The sequence below is a fragment of the Carcharodon carcharias genome, chromosome 2, assembly GCF_017639515.1.
Source record: "Carcharodon carcharias isolate sCarCar2 chromosome 2, sCarCar2.pri, whole genome shotgun sequence".
NCBI classification, from domain to species: Eukaryota; Metazoa; Chordata; class Chondrichthyes; order Lamniformes; family Lamnidae; genus Carcharodon; species Carcharodon carcharias.
In genome coordinates, this window is record NC_054468.1 from 180,895,954 (window position 1) to 180,919,190 (window position 23,237).

Here is a 23,237-nt window from a genome sequence, read left to right on the forward strand (position 1 = left end):
TGGCAGCAGACGAGCCCAGTAGTGTGTCCGAAGTCGAGCATGGTCAGGAAAACGCTGAGGGTGTGGAGGCTGATCCTGAGCAACCTCCAGGGAGGCAGGGACACCCAGGAGGCTTTGATCCGACGCTCCTTCAGCTAGCCTGCCAAACATTAACCACCACTACATGCCAGGGCTGCAGGCTCCATACTCGAAACTTGACAGGAACATTTGCTTGGTTAACAACATGCACTATGTGCCATTTCAATAAAGCTCAATGACAAACAAGTTGCTCATAACATCATGGGTTACCCTTCACCTGCAGAACTAATGAACCACCCAGAGGCTTGTTGAAAACAAACACATTTACTGGTCTGGTGCCTGGCATACATAAATCAAATCAAATGTAATGTCGTTCTCCATCAAAGTGGGGGGAAAGAAATATCACCAGTGATAAAACAAAAACAGAATTACCTGGAAAACTCAGCTGGTCCTCATGACCCTTCAACAGGACTGAGTGAATCTTAGGAAAGGGATGAAATATAAGCTGGTTTAAGGTGGTGGGGGAGAGAGAAGTGGGGGGGTTGGTGGTGGGGTGGTTGTAGGGACAAGCAAGCAGTGATAAGAGCAGATAATCAAAAGATGTCACAGACAAAAGAACAAAAAAACACAGGTGTTGAAGTTGGTCATGTTATCTAAACGAATGTGCTAATTAAGAATGGATGGTAGGGCACTCAAGGAATAGCTCTAGTGGGGGTGGGATGGAAAGGCTAGCAGGGCATAAAAGATTTTAAAATAATGGAAATAGGTGGGAAGAGAAAAATCTATGTTAATTATTGGAAAAAACAAAAGGAAGGGGGAAGAAACAGAAAGGGGGTGGGGATGGAGGAGGAAGTTCAAGATCTAAAGTTGTTGAATTCAATATTCAGTCCGGAAGGCTGTAAAGTGCCTAGTCTAGGACTCGAAACGTCAACTCTTTTCTTCTCCGCCGATGCTGCCAGACCTGCTGAGTTTTTCCAGGTAATTCTGTTTTTGTTTTGGATTTCCAGCATCCGCAGTTTTTTGTTTTTATCACCAGTGATAAGCCCATCCTGTGCATAAGGTACTTTTTTAAGTTTTGTGTGTGGGTGCTACATCTAGGTGCTGTCCCCTCCCTGGCATTGGCTTTGGAGACAGTCTGCTCTCCTGTTGGCCTTGATGATCTTGGCGTCCTCTGTCCCGTGGAGCCCGTGTTGGCCCCGCCTGGGAGGGAACGGCCAGTGGCACAGCTGGCATCTCCCCAATCACTGCCGCCTCATTGGATGTCACAGTCACTGGCGGAGGGGCAGAGGAGCCGCTGCCATCATCCAGAGTGCCCTGAGAGGAGCCCGCAGAGACGACAAGCAGTTCATGTGCCAACTTCAGGTCAATTTGGACCTCCCTGCTCACCATTGATGGGCGGGCACCCAGCTGGGATACTGGGTGCCCAATCCATCCCCCATACTGACAATGATAACCTGAGGTCATTGCCGATGTGAGGGCTTGCAGGTCCGAACGCCTCCCCAGGAAGCTCTGATTCAGCTCCTGGAGCAGCCACTCCATGATAGTCGCCGCTCTTTCCATGGCAGAGGCAGTGCGCTCGGCTATGAGGGTCATTGCATCACTCATGCTCCGCAAGGATTCCTCCACAACAGAAACCATGGCACGCATTCCCTCATGTATCTCTGCCAGATCCTCCTGCACACCCCGCTTCCAGCATCTGTTGCCTCAGGGACAACTCCAGGGGCACATAGATGTTCTGGTGAAGAGTCATACAGACTCGAAACGTTAACTGTATTCCTCTGCGCAGATGCTGTCTGACCTGCTGAGTTTTAACAGGTAATTTGGTTTTTGTTCCAGAGGCACATCATCAGCCACCGACTGAGCATGTTCCTGGACTCCAGGGGTCCTCCGACTGCTGGCACCCTGGACGTTCTCTGCCTCCGTCTACACCTCAAGCGAGTGTGAAGTGCCCTCACCGCTGCTTCCCGGGGCACTAGCCGACAACCTAATTCCCACCGAGGTGCTGGTATCTGCGCTGGTGCCTGCCTGGCTGAGAAGGTGTGACGCTGGTGTGTTTTTATGGTCATTGTCCTCTGGGGTGAACGGCGGGTCTTCAGGCTTCTGACCCCAACAGGCCTCTGGTGAGCCTGAAAGGAAGAACAAGGGCATGTCATTAGTTGAAGACGTTATACTGTTACTGTGCATGCCTGGCACCCGGATTAGGGTGCCCTCATCTCTCCATTATTAATGGGGATTCTGGGTTCGAGGCTCACATCAATATAGAGACAACAGCGGAATGGTTGCTATGACAGACACTCTGAACTCAGTGCACTCTTACCTCCCAGTGGCACCCCAACTTCACCATTACTGGTTGATCTAGACACATGGTGCCTCTCCAGCTCCAGTGCCTCCTGCTTGTATCTGACAAGATTAGAAGATGGGGCAGTCCTCCACCAGTCCGCAACCTATCAGCATTATTGCGTGCTGTCTTCTGAGAGGAGAGAGGAGCATTGATTCATCCACCCTGTAGCTGCAGTGCCATTGCAGCCCTGGCTAACCCCACCTGAGGGAAATCTTGCAGGGCTTGGCCGATTTGTGAGCCTGGAGCTGCAGGACACTCACTCCAAGCAGCCAGGGCTCATCCCCTTGGCCAGATGCTTCCTCGTTGACATTTGCCACTCACGCACTAAGAACTCTGATGTCCGGGGGTGGGGTGATTGGGGTGGGGGGGGAGCTGCTCCTAACTGCTGTGCTAAGTGACCCATGCCAACATGGTGCTCACCCTTCCCGATCGCAGGAGATCATTGAACCGCTTATGGCACTGCACCCCTGTGTGCCTTACAACATCATGGGAGCTCATGGGACCTGCCCTCCTGCCTGCCATGTTCAGAACTGAAGTGCTCCATACCGAGGGTCCTCCATGTCACTGGCAGTCTTCGCATGGCTGCCATGGCCGCTGGTCGCCTCCCACCCCTGACCACCCCTTCCCACTGATGCCGCAGTTGCGTATTACGCTGGGCAGTCCTTAATTGGCCTGCCCCCGTAAAATGGCGCGGAGCCGATTGCGGGCGGCAGTCGGGTTCCCAACCGCACCCAACCCCTGAGCCTGCCTGACCAATGTAAAATCCTGGCTGTGGTTTGTATCAGAATAATGCTACTGCATCACGAAAGCCACTGACTTTTGTTGTGCAGTTCTGGTGTGTTGCTTTCCATTGGGCATGGGGTGTGTTTCTCAGTCTACAGACTGGCAGGGTCAGTATGAACTTTACCTGCTTCTTGACCAGATTGATAAGCAGAAGCCCATGGGAGAGGAGGTGTTGAGGATGCAGCTAGTGATGCATGCTAACTCCTTTTAACATTAGACCTGTTGAGAGACGTTATAAGCGTTTGAAGTATTTTTTAATATTCCTTCCAAAACTGAGATTTAAATCTGTACTTTATTCATTATGAACATTTTGCTTTGTTTTTTTTTTAAAGCCTGTATTTGCTTTAAGCTGATTTCACCAGTTTGGTTTAGGTCTGAATCCAAGAAAAAAGCAGAAGTCAAATTATCAGCCTATTGATTATTATTCATGTAATTTCATTTACTTGATTTGCTTCTTTAAGGATGACCTCTACCTTTCAGGCTATCCTGGTTTCACTTTAATGGTGAACTGAAGATGGATGACGAGATAGCTCAGCTAGTAGCAGAACAAGATCATTCCTCTGACGAACCGTGTGTTTGGACAAGCTGCTCCCATCCAGAAATCCGTTTCCCTCTGCCTACAAGTGTACTTCAATCCCAAAGTATGGCCAACTCAGTAAGCCATTTGTGCTTAGCTTAACATTCTTATCAGCTTTTACGTGCTGAGCCTGTATACAGTGGCATCAGTAAATACTGTAAAAGGGGTTAATGAAATCTGGGGGGAAAAAGACTGCCCAAAAGACTGTCCCACTTGTAGAGCTGTCCCACTTATGTTACAGGTAGTGCCATTGTAAATAACTCCTATAGCAATAACAAATGGTTAGTGGCTCTCTGGGCTAAATTTGGGCGGTGTCTGTGGTGGGGGAATTGTAACCACAAGCTACAGACCGTTGAGTCTTACCTTGACTGCGGGAAATGTATTTGAGACTTTGAAGGATAACATAAGGAAAATACTTGTTTCTGATTATTGAGAGCAAACATGATTCTGAAGGAGCAGGGCATCTTTGATTAAATGACTGAATTTCTTTCAAGTCTTTATAAATTTGGTGAATGAAGGTGAGGTGTTTGATGTGATCTAACTGGATTTCAGGAAGGAATTTGTCAAGAGTAGATAAGTGTATTAAGTTGAGATTAGATAGAAGAAATCGTGATGTTGATGACACATGGAATGAATTACGGAAGATTAGAAGGCTGAATTGTCTGCTCTCTGGAGATGAAGATGAGGTGGTCTTAATGAATGTTCTTCTGTCAGTTATAAGATTGGAGGGTTAGAGACATGGTTTAAGGTATTTAAAGGAATTTGGACACTTTTTAGTTAAAAGGATGATCGTATTTGGAGTAGATGACTTGTAGGACATAAATACAAATCGAACAAATGGATTGATGCCACCTTTTTTACAGAATTGCTCCCAGTAAAATTGAAGTCACTGGAGATCAGGGAGAAATTCCACCACGGTTTGGAGCTATACCTAATTTTACCACTTGAATTGCAGTAATCCAAGGACAATTACAAATGGACACCCACATCCGCAAGTGGAAAAAAATAGCACCACTGTGATATTCAGGGGATTGTTTCCCGTTTACACCAAAGCACTGTTTTTTTGCAAATTGCACTTCTAGTCATGAGTCTTCTTCGCTGTCTGGAGATAGCATTGGCCAGATAATGGAGCATTGTGTCTTGTATGTGTTGGTGCCAGCAGAGTCGCTAATATTTATGTTTGCAGACTTTAATGTTGTTGCCTCTTCTCCTTGCTTCTCCGAGGCTATCACTGAAGTTGGAGTTGTCGTCCATGGCTGTGCTCGAAGTACCTGCGACCAAAAGGGAGATCCATTGTATTTTTAAATCACACCATCTTTATTTAAGATATGGTTAGACTCTTCTTAAATTCAGTTTACTGCAGTGGTTGATTGGGATGTAGCCAGCAGATGATAACCCATATTTGGGGAGGTAGGCATTATTAACATTACAAATATATTTTTTCTTTATTTAAGGGATGTGGGCTTTGCTGGCTAGGCCATCCCTATTGCCCTCGAGAAGGTACTGGTGAGCTGCCTCCTTGAACTGTTGCAGTCCATGTGGTGTAGGTATATCCACGGTGTTGTTAGGGAGGGAGTTCCATGATTTTAACCCAGCGACAGTGAAGGAACAGCGATATATTTCCAAGTCAGAATGGTGAGGGACTTGGAGGGGAACTTCCAGGTAGTGGTGTTCCCATGTATCTACTGCCCTTGTCCTTCTAATTGGTAGTGGCCATAGGTTTGTTTCATTACAATCCATTTAGAACCCATTTAACACAGCTTTTAGTAAAGATAAAACAAGCACTTGGTTTAAGGTAACTTGGTAACACCAGCATATACCTAGCATCTAGCTGAAGCTCAAGAAGCCATTTGAACAAGTTAGATCAACTGTAAAGGACAGTTTTTTGAGTTCTCATATTGTAGTTATGCTCCCAATGAGATGGAAATGAAAAGTTCTGTAAACGATTAAGGTCTGCAGTTCTGACTTTCTGATGGGATTTAATTTTGCAGTCTATAACCGAACTCATGCTGTCATATATTTATTCTTCTGCTGAGAGACTGGGCGATGAATGCAAAGTAACAGGGGCTCTGGGCACTGCTGTATTACCAGATAATTGTAGAAAGTAAACTGGAGTTTTGTTTGGGACCCAACTGGAGAAATACCTGATAGAGCCCTAAAATGTAATGGTGCAATAAATAGCAACATTTCCTGTAATAAGCTAACTTATTTTGGGGAATATTGTTGGTTTCAGAAGTAAAACTGTGTGTCTGTACGCCTTTGATCAGTTCTGTGGACATTCAGTTATAAAGTCGATGCGATTTTTAAGGCTACACTTTTGGTGTACAGGTATCAAAGACAGAAAACAAACTGGCTTCCGAAGGACGGTCGAAACCTGTCTGAGTCGCATTCAGAAAGCCATGTTTCATCACCAGTGGCAGACTGCTGCAGAACTGATGACAAACTACTTCCAGATCTTAGAAGACAACACTACCAGAAAACAGGAATCTGCAAGTAAGGTAAAGGATAACCTGAAAAGTCATAGTAATATTACAAAGTCCACCATTGGACACTACATTTAAAGTGTGGGTGTCCCTGGCGTGGACCCAGAAAGGTGGTGGTGTTGGGCGTCCTTGACAGTTGAGTGCCTTGCAGCTTCAGTGGACAGTTAAGATTCAACCACACTGGTGTGGATCTGGAGCCATTAAAAGGCCAGACAAGGTAAGGACAGCAGGGTCCTTCCCAATGACGTTAGTGAACCAGTTGGGTTGTTATGACAAGCTGGCAACTTCATGGTCATTTTAGTTCCAGTTATTTTTTTCTTTAACAGAATTCAAATTCTTGAATTGGCATGGTGGTATTTATGCATTCTCTGGATTTCATCATCCAGAGATTATACCCCTAATTGTCCATTCTTGCTGTAAATTATAAATGAAGCATTGGTCCATTAGTGACTATTGCTGATTCAAATGAAAAGCAGTTGTGTCAGTTCCCCATGCTGACACTGCTGCTAGAGTAAAGCTAACACTGGCACACTCTTAACAGACCTGCAATGTTGTTGGTTCCTGAAGTAGAGGTTTTGTTAATTCCCACTGTATGATCTGTTCTTTTTTCACAAGTTGTTTCTTTCATACGATTTGCCCCTCTTTGGGGCTCTGAATGGGATTGGGTGGGGGAGAAGGTGAGGGAGGAAGAGAATTCATAAGGGTTTGGTAGCTCATGTTAGGGGGCAGTGACTCTCAGACTCTATGTGAGCAATACCATGGGAGAACTACTCTTGTACACAATAACCATACTTCAAATTACAAAGATAGTTGATCATCCAGCGTCAGAACTTGGTCTATAGATGTTAACTTGTCTTTTCTGTGCTGTGTACATTTTATGCCACTGACAAATTAACTTACTTTCAAAAATGCATCTGGTCGTAAAGTTCAGTCTTCTTCATGGGGAAGTGTACTTGATTGAATGTTTATAGCTGTATAACTAGTATTATTAAATAATAACTGCATGTTACATGGTAATTAATACAGCTAATTTAAATAAAAAGTGAACAGATGTTATGTAAGGTGTACCCCAGAGTGATTCCTTTATAATTTCACACCCCTGCTCTATTATATCTGTATCCTTTCACTGATAATCTTGTGAAGTATTTAAAAAAAAAACTTTTTGTTTGAGAAAACATTTTGCAATGAAGATTTTTCAGTAAAGAAATTGCTAAGGTACTGATATATCTGGTTGGTTGTGCTTTTTTTTATTTTTGTGAGAAAGCATAACAAAGAAATATTGAAATAACACTGGTGGTCTTTTTCCAATAGGTAATTTGGAGAATGGGAACTGCAATACTTCAGCATCATCCCAACAGCTGTATTGAGGATGCCAATTCATTTGCTGGGAAAATGAAGAGTATTGGAGTGAAACATTACCTGAAGGTAACTAAAAATGGAGACTTGGATTTATGTAGCACCTTTCATGACCTTCTGGCATCCCAAAGTGCTTTACAGCCAGTGAAATACTTTCAAAATGCAGTTAACTTGACTCTGCATTGTGATCGGCTCAAAGATTCTGAATGTTAAGATCCTGTTGTTCTCAAATGATAGGCACCGCACTTTTTTTCATAAAATATTTTTTTTTCTTAAAGTAAAAGCAATCTAAAATTCACCAGTTGTGTATTAAACAGAAGCAGAATTGCTGATTATAGTTCAACTAGATTATAGTATCTTCTGGTACACCTGTGTGTTTTCAGACTCATATGTAATATGGACTAGCCTGTGACAATTATCATTATTTGTAGCATTGTTATGGTCATTAATAAAAGGGATTCTTGCCTGGTACATTTTTACAGAATGTAAATTCAGCAAACATGAAGTCTGAGTTCAGTTGCAGTACCCATATTTAGTACATGGCCGAGATTAGTTACTTTATCAAAATTTAAATCTGGAACCATCTTTACCTTAATAGCTCAGTACCGTTGCTGGGCAGTGCGTATTTACCGATAAGCCCTCTAGTATGCATGTGCACCTTTTCAAACAGCTAGCTGACCAGCTCAACTTGCTGCACCTGGTAAAATATAATCTCTCTTGTTCTCTCTGTTCCCCAAGGTGTGCTTGGAGCATGCTATTCACCTGATGTGCAATGGAAAGATGGATGAAGCCTACCGGGAACTATCTTTAGCTGAAACATGGAGATATGGAGAAAAATCAGCAACTCAGCACAAAGTGCTTAAACTCATTCAGGGCTATAGGGCATTGCTTGACTATTATACATGGGTTAAAAAGAATAGTGCTCTTCAGGAGAAAGGTAAGTGATGATTGTGGTGCCATAACATATGTTGCTACTCTTATTGACTTGATTCATTTTAATGAGATAACAGGAAATCCTTTAATTGGATTTTCCAAATCCAGTAAATGCCTGTCTGTCTACTGAAGTGCACATATCAAGATTGAAATTTTAAAAGTGATAACCCTGGTATTTGTAGGGATGGGGGAGGGCAGTTTTGCAGTCGGGGCCCCTCAGGACAGTCTGAATTTAATGACAGGGCCCAATCAACATTTTTTGTCTCTGTTACCCAACCGCAGCTTGTTGGAATGAGAGGCTGGTAGTTTGACACTGGTTACAGCCGGGCAACACAGAGGACTGAGGGAGAGATTGGAGAGACCTGGAGCTAGGGAGCCGTGTGGAGTTGGCGGAAGGCCATGGCTTGGGAAATCGTGATTTGCAATGGTTAGGGATGTGGGAGTGGTTGGGGGGGTGGTGGGCAACAGAGGGCTCCAGCTCCGTTTGACCCAGTGCTGGAGAGGCACTTGCCTACTGTAACCAGCAGTCTTCACCAACCCTCTGGCTGCTGTGTTTCCTGAGGTCTGTGAAACCCGACTGGCCGGTGTAAATTTACGGTAAAACCTGAGGTGTGCAGCCTCATTGAGATATTTAAGTGAGTGACCTGCCTCCTGAGAGAGGGTTGGTTGCCCTTCCAACATTCCCCCCTCCATTTAAAAACCGGAAGTGGGCAGATTTGAGACAGGTTAGGTTCAGGTTTGAGATTTTTATACATCCCACCCAACTCAAATCTGCTTGTCTCAGGGGTTAAAATCACAATCCCCCCCCCCACCCCCACCCCCAACATGTCTGTCTTCTTTCCCACTGTACCTTTACGTGAAATTTAGATTTTACTATTTTTGTGCCCTTTTGCATTTTTAATTTTTAGAGGACTGAAATAACCTCACGTTTAATCCTCGCAATTAAGTTTCTACTCTTACCACAGCACTGAAACAACCCTAATTCAAGTCATAAATAACATTGATTGTGACCATGATGCACCATCCTTCCTTGTACTCCTTTACCTCTGTGCTGCCTTTAACACGTCGGCCACCCTATCCTCCTGCAGCACATCTCGGTGCAGCTCAATGGGATTTGTCTTGTCACACTTGCCTGTCCAATTGGAGCCAGGATATGTTTAACAATGGCTTCTCTTCTTGTCCTTACACCTTTATCTTTGCAATTCTTCTCCAAAAATTCCTCCTTAATCCTTCTCTTCCTCATTTATGTGTTTCTCCTTGATGCATCGTTTCAAAGAATCTTTATCTTTGACTTGGCACTGGTTTTGTCTGACTATGCCCCTGGGAAACCCCTTCAGAGACTTTGTTTCATTTAAAGATGCTATACAAATGCAAACTCTTATCTTGTTTACAATAATTAATATTTTGTTTTCTAAAACTAGCTGATGATGCAGTGGATTCAGGCACAGCACAAGAGATGCACAACTATTTCAGACAAGCCTCTATTGGTCTGCACGATGTTGTAGAACATCCTGGTGTTTGGGATCCCTTTATACTCAGTTATGTAAATGTAAGTTTCAGTCCTCTTGGGTGCTTAATCCAAAACTTAAAAAACTTCAATGTTTTCACTGTTATTTTAGTAGCCTTTTGCAAGGAGTTTACTACTACCCCAGTGTTATTTTCTATCTGAACTAAGACCAACAGTTGAAATGATGTGATTTGTTTACTAGCCTTGGATAAGTGGTAGGACACTAACCTCTCAGTCAGAGATTCAAGGACTCAAGCCCCACTCCAAAAACTGGGGCACATTATCTAGGCTGTCACTCCGTGTCATACCAGATGACTGCTGCACTGTCAGAGGGCGTCGCCTTTTGTATACAACATTTTACTAAGGCCCTGTCTATTGTGTTTGATGGACAAAAACATTTCATGGCACAATTCCAAGAAACGCAGGGAGGTCTTATGGTGTCCCGATCAATATTTACCCCTCAGTCAATGCCACCAAATTATCTGGTGATTTATCTTGTCATTTAATGTGAGACCTTACTGTGTGTGAATTGGCCATGTTTGCCTACATTACAGAAATGACTGTACATCAAAGAAGTACTTCATTGGGAGTGAAATGCTTTGGGTTGCCCTAAGGTCATGAGAGATGTTATATAAATGTAATTTCTTTCTTTGGTTCAATGCCATATTCACAGCCTGAGTAGGTGATTGGAAAACCTGTGCCACAAATGCTAGCTATTTAAACAATTCTGTCTGAAATATACTGGGGAGGTGGGGATCAGGAAGAAGAGCAGAAAGTCTTGCAGATCATGGTCTACGAAATTGCAAAAGAGGAAAACACACTGAATTCTGACTGAAGTGGGGATAGTAACTTAGCCAAATGTTGCCCCTCTTTTTCATTTGTCTTTAATCTTTACTTGTGGAAAACATTTAGCTTTTTGAACATTAATTTTGCATGCACTTGTCCACTAGATGGTGCTTTCTGACTTACTTACAGCCCTTGAGTATATGAAAGTTTTTAGTGAATTTATTCATCTTCGTTCTGTGTTCTCCATGCACTATTGGATGTAGCTCAGATTGCTAGGTTCTGGTGAAAACACACTGGCGCACATTGTTGGGATCAGTATGCTGTTGAAGCACAGTATGCATAACTGATTTGACTTAAGCAAGATCGGCAGTTACTTAACAGGCTTGCATCCAGAGTTAGACAGGCTGGAATCTTACATCCAACAGAGACCTTTCAACCCATGTTAGTACAACTCTCTGAATTGGTGCTGCAGCAAACAGTGGATTAAATGTCTTGGAATTTGAGCCAGGCTGATGGTTTCCATTGTGTTGCTGATTAGCTTGGCAAGGTTGTGCTCATTATCTTTGGCAGTTGCAGCAGTGGATATTGGAAATACTGTTTGGTTAAGAACATGGTTTATAGGGTGATGGTAGAGAAACTGCTGGGATCTTGTTTTTAAGAAAAACTACCATAATACATGTGCAGTAATAAGGAGAAGCATGAAATGTGAGATCTCCTCCCTTGCTCAATTAGCTAAAGCCCATGTCATATCCTTCCCATGGTGCTGTACTCTGGAATGCCCTTGCTCTTGAATAAGGTTCACTCTTGGAGATTTCTGCTGACAGTAGTTTTCAGTCACTTGGTGCCTGCAATAATTGATATTCTTCACTTTACCTGGGCCAGGGGCTATCTGCAGAAGTGTGTGGCCATGTGGAAAGTCATGACTCTGAGCTTGCAAGCGCAAACACCTCTGAATTCAGTGTGCTGATCACATTCGATCGCCTGTAGGACCTTGATCAGCACTGTCAGCTGAAGTAGATGATCTGTTCCTATCAGGAGTAATGAAGAGTTCACACTGACCAGGAGGAAACCATTTTTAATTCCATGTATTTTATGATCCCTTAGATGTAGATGCATGCTCTGTTTTGGCATTTATGCTAGAAATTTCAGCTCCCATCTCTTGGATCATATTCCCTGGTCTCAATTCTTTGTCTTTGAAATGTTCCCTGTCTAAATGTCATTGCTGTTGAAGATGCCTTGACAGCTGGCTGCAACACAGGCTCCTTCCTTCCAATGCTGTATTATTTTCAAGTCTATAGAAGATACAGAATGATTACTTAGCTAGTTGGTTGAAGTTTGGCTCTTCAAAAACTGCCACGAATGTGCATGAGCAGATAATCTATCTTTGCATGGAATTCATTTGAATATCTATAGGTACTGTATCCCTTATTGTAAATGTTGGTAACTTGTCTTGTTTTTGATTTCAGCTACTTGACTTTTATGATGGTTTTGAAGAAGCCCTGAAGGTGTTAAACGATTACGCTTATAATAGCAAGTTTCCGCCAAACCCAAATGCACATGTGTATTTATACGAGTTTCTGAAGAAACACCATACCTCACCTAAAAAATTGCTGAAAGTATTGAGGGTAAGGTTTACTTATCTGAATTGACTTATAGCCTGTATTATTTTATTTTCCTTTGGGCACAGAAACCATATTTGCCACATAACACCAAGTTGGGTGTATGACAAACCTGTGTTTATATTCCTGCTGAGTTGTTCCTGCTCTTGGGCTTGTCCGTGTGCAGTATCTAACTGCAAACTTTTAAAACTTGTTTTCAGTCAGTTCTTTGATCAGTCCCCACGTTGTGGGGAAATCACTATATGGGATGGAGGGAATGTCTGGTGCACCGAGAGCTGTTGCCTTAGCTGCATGGAATTGTCAGCCCTCTTCTGCCTGCTCTGGTCTGCTTTCTGCATGGGGAGGTATCTGGGCCACAGATCCATCAGATAGCAGCTGGGCTGAACAGGGAGAATATGGTGTGTGCTTCATTATATCCCAATACTGAGTGGTTGGGCTTTGAGGGTGGTAGAGCCCATGTGACTGGTAAGATCCCAGTGTTGTGAATTAGCCTACATCTCAGGCCTGAGGCTGGGGAAGATCTGGGTCAACTTGCACATCAAAGACATTAAATTACCCAGGCATTTACAAACCTAGCCAATCTTTTTGTAAGCTAAAACATAAGGTAATAATGTTTTCTTTAACTGTTGCACTTTTATGTAGCTCATCTGATAACTATTTTGAAGAGTGTTTACTGCATTTGTTTGGAAAAAAAAAGACGTATTTATATAGCACCTTTCATGACTGCTCCACGTCTCGAAGTGCTTTATAGCCAGTGAAGTACTTAGTAACTGTTGTAATTTAGGAATTTTGGCAGCCAATTTGCGCACAGCAAGCACCCACAAACAGTAATGTGATAATGGGCAGATAATCTGTTTTTGTGATATTGATTGAGAGGAAATATTGGTCAGGACAATGGGGATAATTCCCCTGCTCTTCTTTGAAATAGTGACATGGAATCTTTTATACCCACCAGATAGGGTTGATGGAGCCTTGGTTTAATATATCATCTGAAAGATGACATCTCTGATGGTGTAACACTCTCTCAGTACTGCACTGGAATGTCAGCCTAGATTTTTTTTTTAATATGTGCTCAAATCCTGGAGTTGGACTTGAACTCACTAACTTGTGACTCAAAGATTAGAGTGCTACCCTTTTGAGACATGGTTGAGTTGGAGTTGGAAGTTCAGCTTAAGGCCAGAGGTCCAAATTCTAGTGGAAGCTTGTAGACCACTTGTGTGGCCAGAAATTAGCACTGCCACTCCTTTTTCAAGGACCATTTACTCAAGGGTGGAGCTAGCAATCTCAGGAGTGATGTGCCTCCACTAATCATCCATGGCATCCTGGGCAGAAGTGCAAAATACACCTGTAGATACTGCAATTCTTGGTTAACCATATTCTCAACTATTTTACAAGGGTTTATCTTGTGCTTCAGTGCAGGAGTTAGACAATAAAAAATCCTTGGTTCTCTTTAATGACAATTGGACAGTTTTCCTTGGTTTTATTCCATAACATGTTTCATGAAAATTCAAGTTTTTTCCCAGAAACCAGGATCTCGGACCCCAGTGGAAACGTATATACCTGACTGCTAACTAGTCAGGACATATACTCTTCATCTTTGAGTACAAGTGAGCTGTTGTGGAAGCAGCAGGCCTTTGAAAAGTTCCTGTGTGGCATATGCTTTCAGCAAGCTTGTAATGCAACAATTAATAGGAATTTGTTAGCCTTCTGACCTTCTGGTTTCAAAAAACATATATAACATAAAATAAAGGGGGATTTGAATATGTGCATCCTGTTGTGCTCTTTTCAACAAACGGTCTTAAATGTTTGTATTGAATCTCTAGATATTGTATCAGCTGGTTCCTTCCCATGAACTGATGTTGGAATTTAATTCATTGCTGCTGCAATCAGGTCAGTACTTTGGTAAAAATTGTTAGTGCTGAAAAGCGGTGTATAATCGGGATTTGAACTCACCTCTTGACTCTGAGATAAGAATGCTCCCTACTAACTAAGGTGACACTTTTGAACTGTGAACCAAGTTGGTTAAAGGGAATCTATCACTCTGCTATTCCATGTGCTCTTGGTCCTTTTCAGAAAAAATGAAGCATCATAAGGAAGCACTGGGTGTCCTTTTCTGTCTTCTGGATTTCCCTACTTGGAAAGAAAACTACCGCACTTGGAAATGTTTAATAAAACAGATGAAGAAAGCTATAGCTGAGTATGTACGCTTGGAAAAGCAGCAACTATTTTATTCCTCTTGTAGGCTTTTACTGATGCTTGACAATGGTATGTTCGGTCGTAATCTTACAGATTGGCAAAGTGTTGTACAATCAGAAATTGCAGTCAGGATAAAAATTAATCCCATAAAATGTTGAATCATGTAATTGACTTTTGTTTTAAAATTTTCTTAGGGTATTAGTGGCAAAGGAGAGACTTCACTTTTGAATCCTAGCAATGCTTTATAGAAGCTGCAGAGAACTAGAAAGCAGACAAGTGTGGGCTAGAATAGCACCCTTTGCCCTTATGCCTACCATGCCAGCTCACCTCTTATCCATCATGGGCAGACCTCAGGACCCCTGCAGAGAAGAAATAAAATAAAGTACTAAGTGTCGATTGCTGACTTCACTATTTAGAAATAAATGCTCTGATTCATAAAAACTCATTTACTGCATTTATATTCCTTCAGCTACATAAAGCCTGAAAACAACACACATTTAATTCAAGTGTAGAGCCCCTTATAACAACAAGCATTGGAATTCATAGTCCCATATCAAAGAGTCCGTAACCACTAGTAACTGTCAATCAGACCATGAAATAGCAAGCACCCCACTGTGAAAATGGATGGTTGTGAAATCAAGTCATGCAGCCTTAATCCAGTAATGGAAACCCTCATGGTTATGAGAACAGAGAGAGTGAAATAGCAAGCAATTATTTTTTTCCCTAACACTGCAGACATTTTTCTTTTAAAGAATTAAAAGAGCTAGACCTTTAAATGTCTTGACAGCTCCCTTGGACAGGTGCCTCTGACAGTTTGGACAGTTGATTTTTAGTCTGTTGACATTTCCAATGAGCTTGACAATAATGGGTTTATGCACTCTTTTATGCCTACTTTTAATATGCCAGAGGGCACCTGACCTCCCCCAATTGTGCCCTGGGACTATATCCAAAGGGGTACTATACCTCTCCAATGGGACACCCTGGTTATCCAAATGATTCCACAATGTTCAGATCTTCTCTTACCTGTTCTAGTATGCACATGTTAGGTACCACACTCCTGGCCTACCAAAATCCCACTGCAGGCAAATGATGATTTAAATGACCAGCTGCCTCTGTAAACTATGCATGCGCAAAACGTGCCTGGTCCCCAATCCTGCCCCTGTTTAAATGGGATGTACTATGTTTGGTGTGGGACTTCCGATTTTCGGGCACTTCTGCTATTTTTGCCACAATGGAGAGCCTCCCCTTGCTGGTGAAAACCTGGGCCTAAGTGTCTGCCTTGTCAGCCCAAGTTAATGCACTGACTTAGACAATTAGAATGGAGGTAAAGATTTTTTGACTAATTTATAGGATTTTATAGATCCAGAAATGTTAGCTTTTGAAGTGTCATGATGCTGGAGATGGTTTAGCAATGTAATACTCCCTAAGGTGCTGACCAAAGCACCTGCTGCATAACTTTGAATATTTTCCTTAAGATAGATCTCCTCTTCTCGATAGATCTCTTCTTAAGCTTCCAAATACTGTTGCTTCATTTGATGCAGTTCTTAAATTGATGACTCATCTCTAGCTACTACTGCTGAGGGCTGGGAAAAACTTGCTGATTGTACATAAGGAAGTTCAAACCTGAATCCCTTTAACAATTTTTGCTCGGCAGGCAGGCGCGCGCCCGACCTGACCAAGCGTAAAATATCATGCGATGATGTCGGATGAGCCCCCTGATGTCATCCTGCACATGCGCGATGTTTCAGCCGGCGGGCGCACTGCAGAGTCCGGTGGCACCCTCCGACAATTAAAAGGCCTATTAAGGCCATTAAAAAGTTGATTAAAATAAATTTTCCGCTGCCCGTCCAACCTAATGGTTGGCGGGCAGGCAAAAATGCCAAGCAGCCTTTGCACTTTTTTTGGAAACCTCATCCATGGGCAGGATGAGGTTTCTAAAAGCAAGGAAAAATAAAATGAAAACATTAATTTTTAGTTAATAACATGTTCCTGCTTATGTTATTTTTTTTTATTTTTCTATTTTTTTTTCATGTATCTTCTCTCTGCCTCAAGGAGATTATGTAGCGGCACTCGCGGGCATGCATGAAGGTCACGCTCGCCCAGCTGGCACTCCTTCCCCAGCTCGCCTTTCGCGTTGGATGGACCTTAATTGGCCCGCCAGCGTGAAATTGCATTCCGGGCCCGATTGCGGGCTGCAGTCGGATTCCTGTCCGCTCCCACCAAGCCAGCACGCCAGGGGCAAAGTTCTGCCCAATGTTTCTACACTGAGGCACATTATACAAAGTTGGATCCAGACTCTTTTTTTAAATGGTGAAAGCAACTTATCTGCATAAATACAGAATAGAACAAAAAGTATAAAAAATAACCAACAACAGGAGTTCTAGCTTTTCCATGTCTATATATTCAGTTCTTGAAATTGTTGCGTATGGAACTCACTGGTGCCGTCTTCAGCTATCTGCAAATGAATGTAATGAGGAGGAGGAAAGTTGTAAAACATTGAAATAGGAATTTTAGATGAAATATTCAAGATGTGTTCAAATTTGGTGGTTTTATTTCTGGATCTGTAGAATAATTAAAATGCATTATTTAAACTTAAATGTTTTAAAAATTAACCACATCAGTTATCACCATCTGTTTTAATGGTGATATTCAAATTGCACATTTGGGATGACCCTTTATTGCTGCTGCTACTAGGACCAACTCCAGGAAACTGTTCTAATCCCGTAGTGGAGATTGAGAGACATTTTGAAAATATAAATGCATTTTCCATGATATTAAATTGACTGGTGGGACTTTGTAATTTGCCTGGTGCAACATTTAGAGGTGATCTTTAGTAATAATGCATACAGACAAAAAAAAGTCTCCATGTATTCACATCTCTAATTCCCCTCTTGTTAATTCTTCTAGTATTTTTAAAAATCTTCATCTATTCTCTTTCGCCCCTGCACCCCAACGCACCCTCCAGCTTCTCCCTACGGCTGTCCTACACACTCTTCAAGGTTTCACCTTTTTGGTATTGAGAGTCTCTCCTTTCTTTAAGCCTAACTTTACTCTAGCTTTCACATATATCCCTCTTATTCACGCTGTACCTATCTCTCACCTTAAGGCGAGGGTATGCAGAACAGGGCAATGAGGTGCAGCAGCATGGGCAATTGAGACAGAAGTTAGCTCTGAAGTGTGATTATTGAGCAGGGGAGGTGAGGTTTGGGATTTGATATGAGAGGAGGGGTTCTGCAGCATGGTTGGGCATGGGAGAGGACTGGACTTCAGAATAATTCTGAAGAATGGGCTATGGAGGTTGTGGTCTAAGTACGGCAAAGAATCTGGGGCAGCTGAGCTCAGTCACTGCTCATGGGAGTGGTTAGGGCCTGGAGTACACTGATGAGGGCTGGAAGATTGGGAAGTAAACTTTCCCCTCCCTATCTCCAAGTTAGCTACACTTTTCTAATTCTGGATTTTTGAACGTCAATGATTCTAACTGCTCCACAATTTGTGTCTGAGCATTCAAATGCCAAGGCCCTAAACTCTGGAGTTCCCTCCCTGAATCTCTTTGCTTCTGTCAATCTTTTTCCTCCTTTAAGATGCTCCTTAAAACCTATCTCTTTGACAATGCTTTTGGTCAAATCTGATATAATCTTATGTGTATCAGTGGCACATTCTGTCGTGTAACGCTCCTATGAGGGGCCTTGGGATGTTTTGTTATTTTAAAGTTGCCTTATAAATAATTAATAGTCATGTTAATAGTGTGTCAGTGTATATTATGTGCTCAAGGCTTTGGAGTGAGCTTTGAAGCCATGACTTTCTGGCTCATTTTAATATCATAAACAATTTGGATGTTTTTTGATCATATTTTAGTGTTGTTATTTTCTGTCCCTTTAGGGGTCACTCTGACTGGATCAAAGAGCAATGGGAGTTAAGACAAGATTGGTGGCCTGCATTTCATTTCAGCAAATTTCGAGCACATAGGGATTTTGAAGAAAATGAGAGCTATGCTTGTAGGAAAGCAGTTATTGCAGGAATCCTAACGGGGAAAGGTAAATTAAAAATCTTATTTTTTGGCCATTATTATGTATGTGGAGTCAGACTTATTTGCAAAGTTAAAGCCCATAGTGATAAAGATAAGGTCCCACATAAACTCCAAAAACTTCAGGTCATCTAAAACTCTGTTCCTCGTGTCCTAACTTAACAAAATCCCATTCAACCCTGTTCTCTCTGACCTACATTGGCTTTCAGTTAAGCAATGCCTTGACTTGAAAATCCTCATCCCTGTTTGCAAATCTCTCCCTGGCCATGCCCCTCCCAACTCTGTAATCTCCTCCAGCCCCAAAACCCTCTGAGATATCTGCACTCCACTAATTCTGGTCTCTTGAGCATCACCAATTTTGAACACCCTCACCTCACCATGCCTTCGACTGCCTAGGCCCTAAGTTCTGGAATTCCTTCCCTAAAGCTCTATCTTTCTACCTCTCTTCCTCCTTTATGACGTTTCTCAAAGTCTATCTCTGTCGCTTTTGGTCATCTGCTCTAATAGTGCCTTGTGTGGCTTAGTGCCATGTTTTGTTTCATAATGCCTTTGTGAAGTGCTTTGGAATGTTTTATTATGTTAAAGGCACTAAATCTATAATTACAAGATGTTGTTGCTCAAACTTTTTGAATAGTTAAATTAGAAAAGTGGTGAGAAGCAAAATGTGCAGCTCATGGAATCTCAAACTGAAGTTGTATTATCCTTCTGAAAGCCTTGTGAATGAAGGCCTGAACTTGTCAGCTGTAGCTGGAACTAATATTTAAACTCTTGTGGAACTATACAGTCATTATGCTTGAGTTGCAGCAAAAGGTTATGCTTGTTGCTTGAGCCCTCATTTATAGCCAGTCTTCCATCTACTTACTTTGGGTTGAAATCACAGCCATTTGCTAACGTTTGAAACATTTGGTAAGTGGCAAATTGTCAATGGCAATTTCTTTTATAATTAAACGTTGGATGTACTAGTACGTCTGATTATTTTAAGAGTCCTTATTTTATTATAATTCTAAAGAAATATATTTAAAGCCACAAAAGTTTAAATATTCAAAAAATGGATGTTTAAGATAAATCTACTCACTGCAGTCACAAATGTGCTACTCACAGATGTTGCTGCTGACCACATGTATTCCCTCCCTTTCTCTCTGGTCTTTAATACCAATTGCTGTAATTTCCCAGGACATTTAAACTTATAATGGGCTTATTGTGCCATTTGGAGACGATGCAAAAGTCTCTTCCACTGACTTCAGGTCGGAGACTTGGGCTAGGTGCATGTTACTTACCCAGATACTTGCACAGGAAACATTACCCTTTTTTTTCCTGGTATAATTCAACCCACCACAACAACCAACCCCCAATTGCACCCTCTGACTTGACTACCACACCTGACCTGACTACCGCTCCCCACCCCTGACCTGACTGCTTGCCCCCATCCCACCAACCACCCAGCCACCCATTCACCCACTGAAAGGCTTGTCCTTTAAAAATTTGCCTGAATATCGCAGCTGACGTTGTAAAAATGGGCGTGTCCTCTGCACTTTTTCAATTCGCCAGTGTTCTCCTGGATCAATGCGCTGAGCCTTCAATGTTCCAGCTGGGATCGGAGGTCCCGGCTCAAAAGGTAAAGCACACACTGATCTCCGGAGACAGCAGCAATACACTCATCAGCAGGGATCAGATAATCTGGTCCATTATATGCTACATTTAACTGAGTCATAGAGAGCTCTTTTTAACACTTTTAATTAGGAGTTCCTTTTATAAATTTATTTTATATAATTTTTCCCCACCCCCTTCCCAACCACCTTACTGTGCTTATATTTTCACCTGTTCTTGCGCTCTCTCATGCCTGCTCTCTCCCCACACACACACACTCCCCCACCCATCTATTTTTCTCCTCCCTATGTCTATTTTATTGTGCAAAGTGCCAGGAAAGGCTACTGTGATCATAAGTAATATCTAGAGGTAGTCATGGGATCTTCACAGACCTGCACAGATCAGTGGAGCTGTGGAGCTTTGGAACTTAGTTCCATTAGTGGGTATAATTCCCAGCATAGTTGCCCTGACTACAGGTTGCAGCCACGTATGTACACAAGAGGCCCATGGGTAAGCGAGGTGAACTACAGGGTAGAATCTCCTGGAGCATTCCTGTATTGCAATGGCCTTTAATCTGTTTTTCTCCATGTCTATTGCCATTGTGATCATCATCCAAACACAAGCTATTGCATCATAAATCACCACATCTCTGAGGCATCCGGTTCTTATTAGCCATGTCTGCTACGTCCTCTTGCTTTGCTCTGCATCTCCACATTATTCATGGCCTGACTTTATTCAACATTCTTGATTCTCTATGGCAATAGCCCTTGTCCTTCCTAGCCATCTTGTTGAAGTTAGTGCCCCTCTAAATTTTTCTGCAATGTATTGTACTGTCTTATTCGTTTTGCTTCTCACAACATCCTCGTATACTGAAAAATGCTTGATTTTTCTCGTCACCTCCTACTGTGGAGCAGTTTACCTCAGGCCTTTGTTCAAAAATGTCATCATCTCATCACATATATAATTTTTATTATTTTAACCATCTTCATGCCGTCCCCAGTTACCTTTGCCCTCTTTCTTTCTCTTTTCCACCCCCTTTGTTCCCCTCACCCTTCCCCTTCCAAACGTTCCAGTCAATCAGTTGAATTAGATTAGATGTTTGCTAAAGATCATAAAATTCGTTATAAGAGCAGATTGGAAAAATAATAGGATGTCAAAGCATATGTCTAAAATTGGTTGAGGAAACAAACTAACCCCAGAAGTAATTTTCTGTTTTAAAAACAATTGAGTAAACTGTAAAACTGAAATACAGAGTCTGCAACAAATCTATCTCTAAATTGTGGCTAAAATATGTTACACTGTAAATCAGACGGACAAATAAAATGTAACATCCTGTTTATTTTACAATTGTAAACGTCTTTTCGCAGTCTAAAGATCAATTTATTTAACCAGCTATCGACATCGACGCAGATTGCCAAAGCATTTTCTCCTTCAGATCCTGCTGTTTGTAATTAAGTAACACGTAAAACTTGAAGTAACTAGCCATAAGCAATTTTGGTAACGTAAGCATATTTTTTGGATGACACCGCTACTGAAATGATACAGAAAAAGTTCTCTCTTTGCATGAATCTTTTTACTACTTATGGCTTTCACAGTCAGAGTGGAAGAATGATTAGAAAGCAGACTGCGTTCCTGTCTTATCCATCTGTATTCTTACACTGAAGGTTTGGGTTAATGAGCATGGGAAATTCTCAGTACTTACATTTGAATAAAGTAACATAACTTTTTTTTCTGAAACTCTGAAATTCCGAGTGTTTTATTTCCTGAGCCTCACCTTGGAATGAAGTGGGAGTGATCCAGCTATTGTGGGTTACAGAAGAGCAGCTTGGGCTTGTTGGCCTCTATTTTCTGTGCTAATAAAGATTTGTGCATACATCTTATTGAACTTAACTAATCCTTCCAACATTTTGAATCTGTTTCTATCTCCTCATTCAGGTTGCAAATACTTCATCACCATTTACCGATTGGGATATAAAGTTCAGAATGCAAAGATGAAGAAGATGAAGCAATATGTAAAGGATCACAGTCTGCTGCAGCTGAGTGAATGTTAAATTGTGGGAGTTTGCATTTCCACTTTATAAAACTTGAAACTGAAATTTTCAAGAATTTCTAACATTTGAAATCTCTCTTTGAATTAAAAGGGAACGAAAGTGTTTTAACTCCACTTGTAAGAGAACTGCTGCTTCATCTTTTGCACTGATTTAGGAACTATTGGCTAGCATGTTCCTTTTTGTTAAGAGGAAAGAGGAGTGTGACGCGGGGAAGATGGGGGAAAGGAAAAGTGAGGGCGGCATCAGGAGGGTTGAGCTACTGCTTCTCCCAACAGGCCCAGATTTTCTTCAGTGTGAGGCATTGTTTTGAAGAACATTCCGTAAAATAACAGTTGTATATAAAAATGCTAAATGTAAAGCTATAAAAATGTGTAACTTTGACAAATTTGTACTTTTGCAAACCCATAAATAGTTTGCAAGCAAACATTGAACTTTTTTTTCTAATGAAACATGTACAAAATAATGTATTTATGACAAAAAAAATAATTAAATAAAACAATAGTGCTTGTCTGAAAAGACCAGTTCTATCACAAGATTAATGATTTTAGTGATTTTTATTGGGGGAGGTGTCGTGCATTGGTGGGGATGGCAGATGGGAAGCCTGGGGCGGCACTGTGGGCTCATAAAGCTCAGCCAAAACTAATGGTTTAAATGCTAAATGCAATGGATTTTGACATTCATAATCTAGCTCCTAATAATCAAAAAGGCTAATGGAATGTTAGCTTTTATGTCTAGAAGGCTGGAGTATAAAGGGGAGATTTTGTTACAGCTGAAGTACTGTGTACGGTTCTGGACACTACACCATTAGAAAAAATGCACTAGTTTTGAAAGGTCAGAGTCACCAGAATGTTACAAGGGTTCCAGTGGTTAAATTAAAGATTACATAAACTAGGTTTATATTTCTTGGAATGTAAAAGGTCAAGGGGTGATTTTGATTGAGGGATTAGGATTTTGACAGGAATTGATGGGTTTGATA

At 41.8% G+C, this 23,237-nt stretch overlaps 1 protein-coding gene across 5 annotated transcripts in view; it reads left to right on the plus strand.

Moving 5' to 3' along the window:
* taf1a (TATA box binding protein (TBP)-associated factor, RNA polymerase I, A) overlaps positions 1–22,800 on the plus strand; it is a 29,139-nt gene extending 6,339 nt beyond the window's left edge. For 2 of the 5 annotated variants that reach the window (XM_041208573.1, XM_041208551.1), the window contains exons 2-11: positions 3,623–3,783; positions 6,048–6,217; positions 7,514–7,627; positions 8,297–8,495; positions 9,913–10,040; positions 12,251–12,409; positions 14,227–14,293; positions 14,477–14,600; positions 18,479–18,633; positions 22,146–22,800. In XM_041208573.1, the coding sequence (XP_041064507.1) occupies positions 3,657–3,783; positions 6,048–6,217; positions 7,514–7,627; positions 8,297–8,495; positions 9,913–10,040; positions 12,251–12,409; positions 14,227–14,293; positions 14,477–14,600; positions 18,479–18,633; positions 22,146–22,261 (1,359 nt within the window). In that variant the 5' untranslated portion in view covers positions 3,623–3,656 and the 3' untranslated portion in view covers positions 22,262–22,800. Of the gene's footprint in view, positions 1–956; positions 997–1,854; positions 2,056–3,622; positions 3,798–6,047; positions 6,218–7,513; positions 7,628–8,296; positions 8,496–9,912; positions 10,041–12,250; positions 12,410–14,226; positions 14,294–14,476; positions 14,601–18,478; positions 18,634–22,145 lie in introns of those variants that run through there. The other 3 variants (XM_041208562.1, XM_041208543.1, XM_041208580.1) reach the window with 3 other exon arrangements.
* The last annotated feature ends 437 nt before the right edge of the window (positions 22,801–23,237 follow it).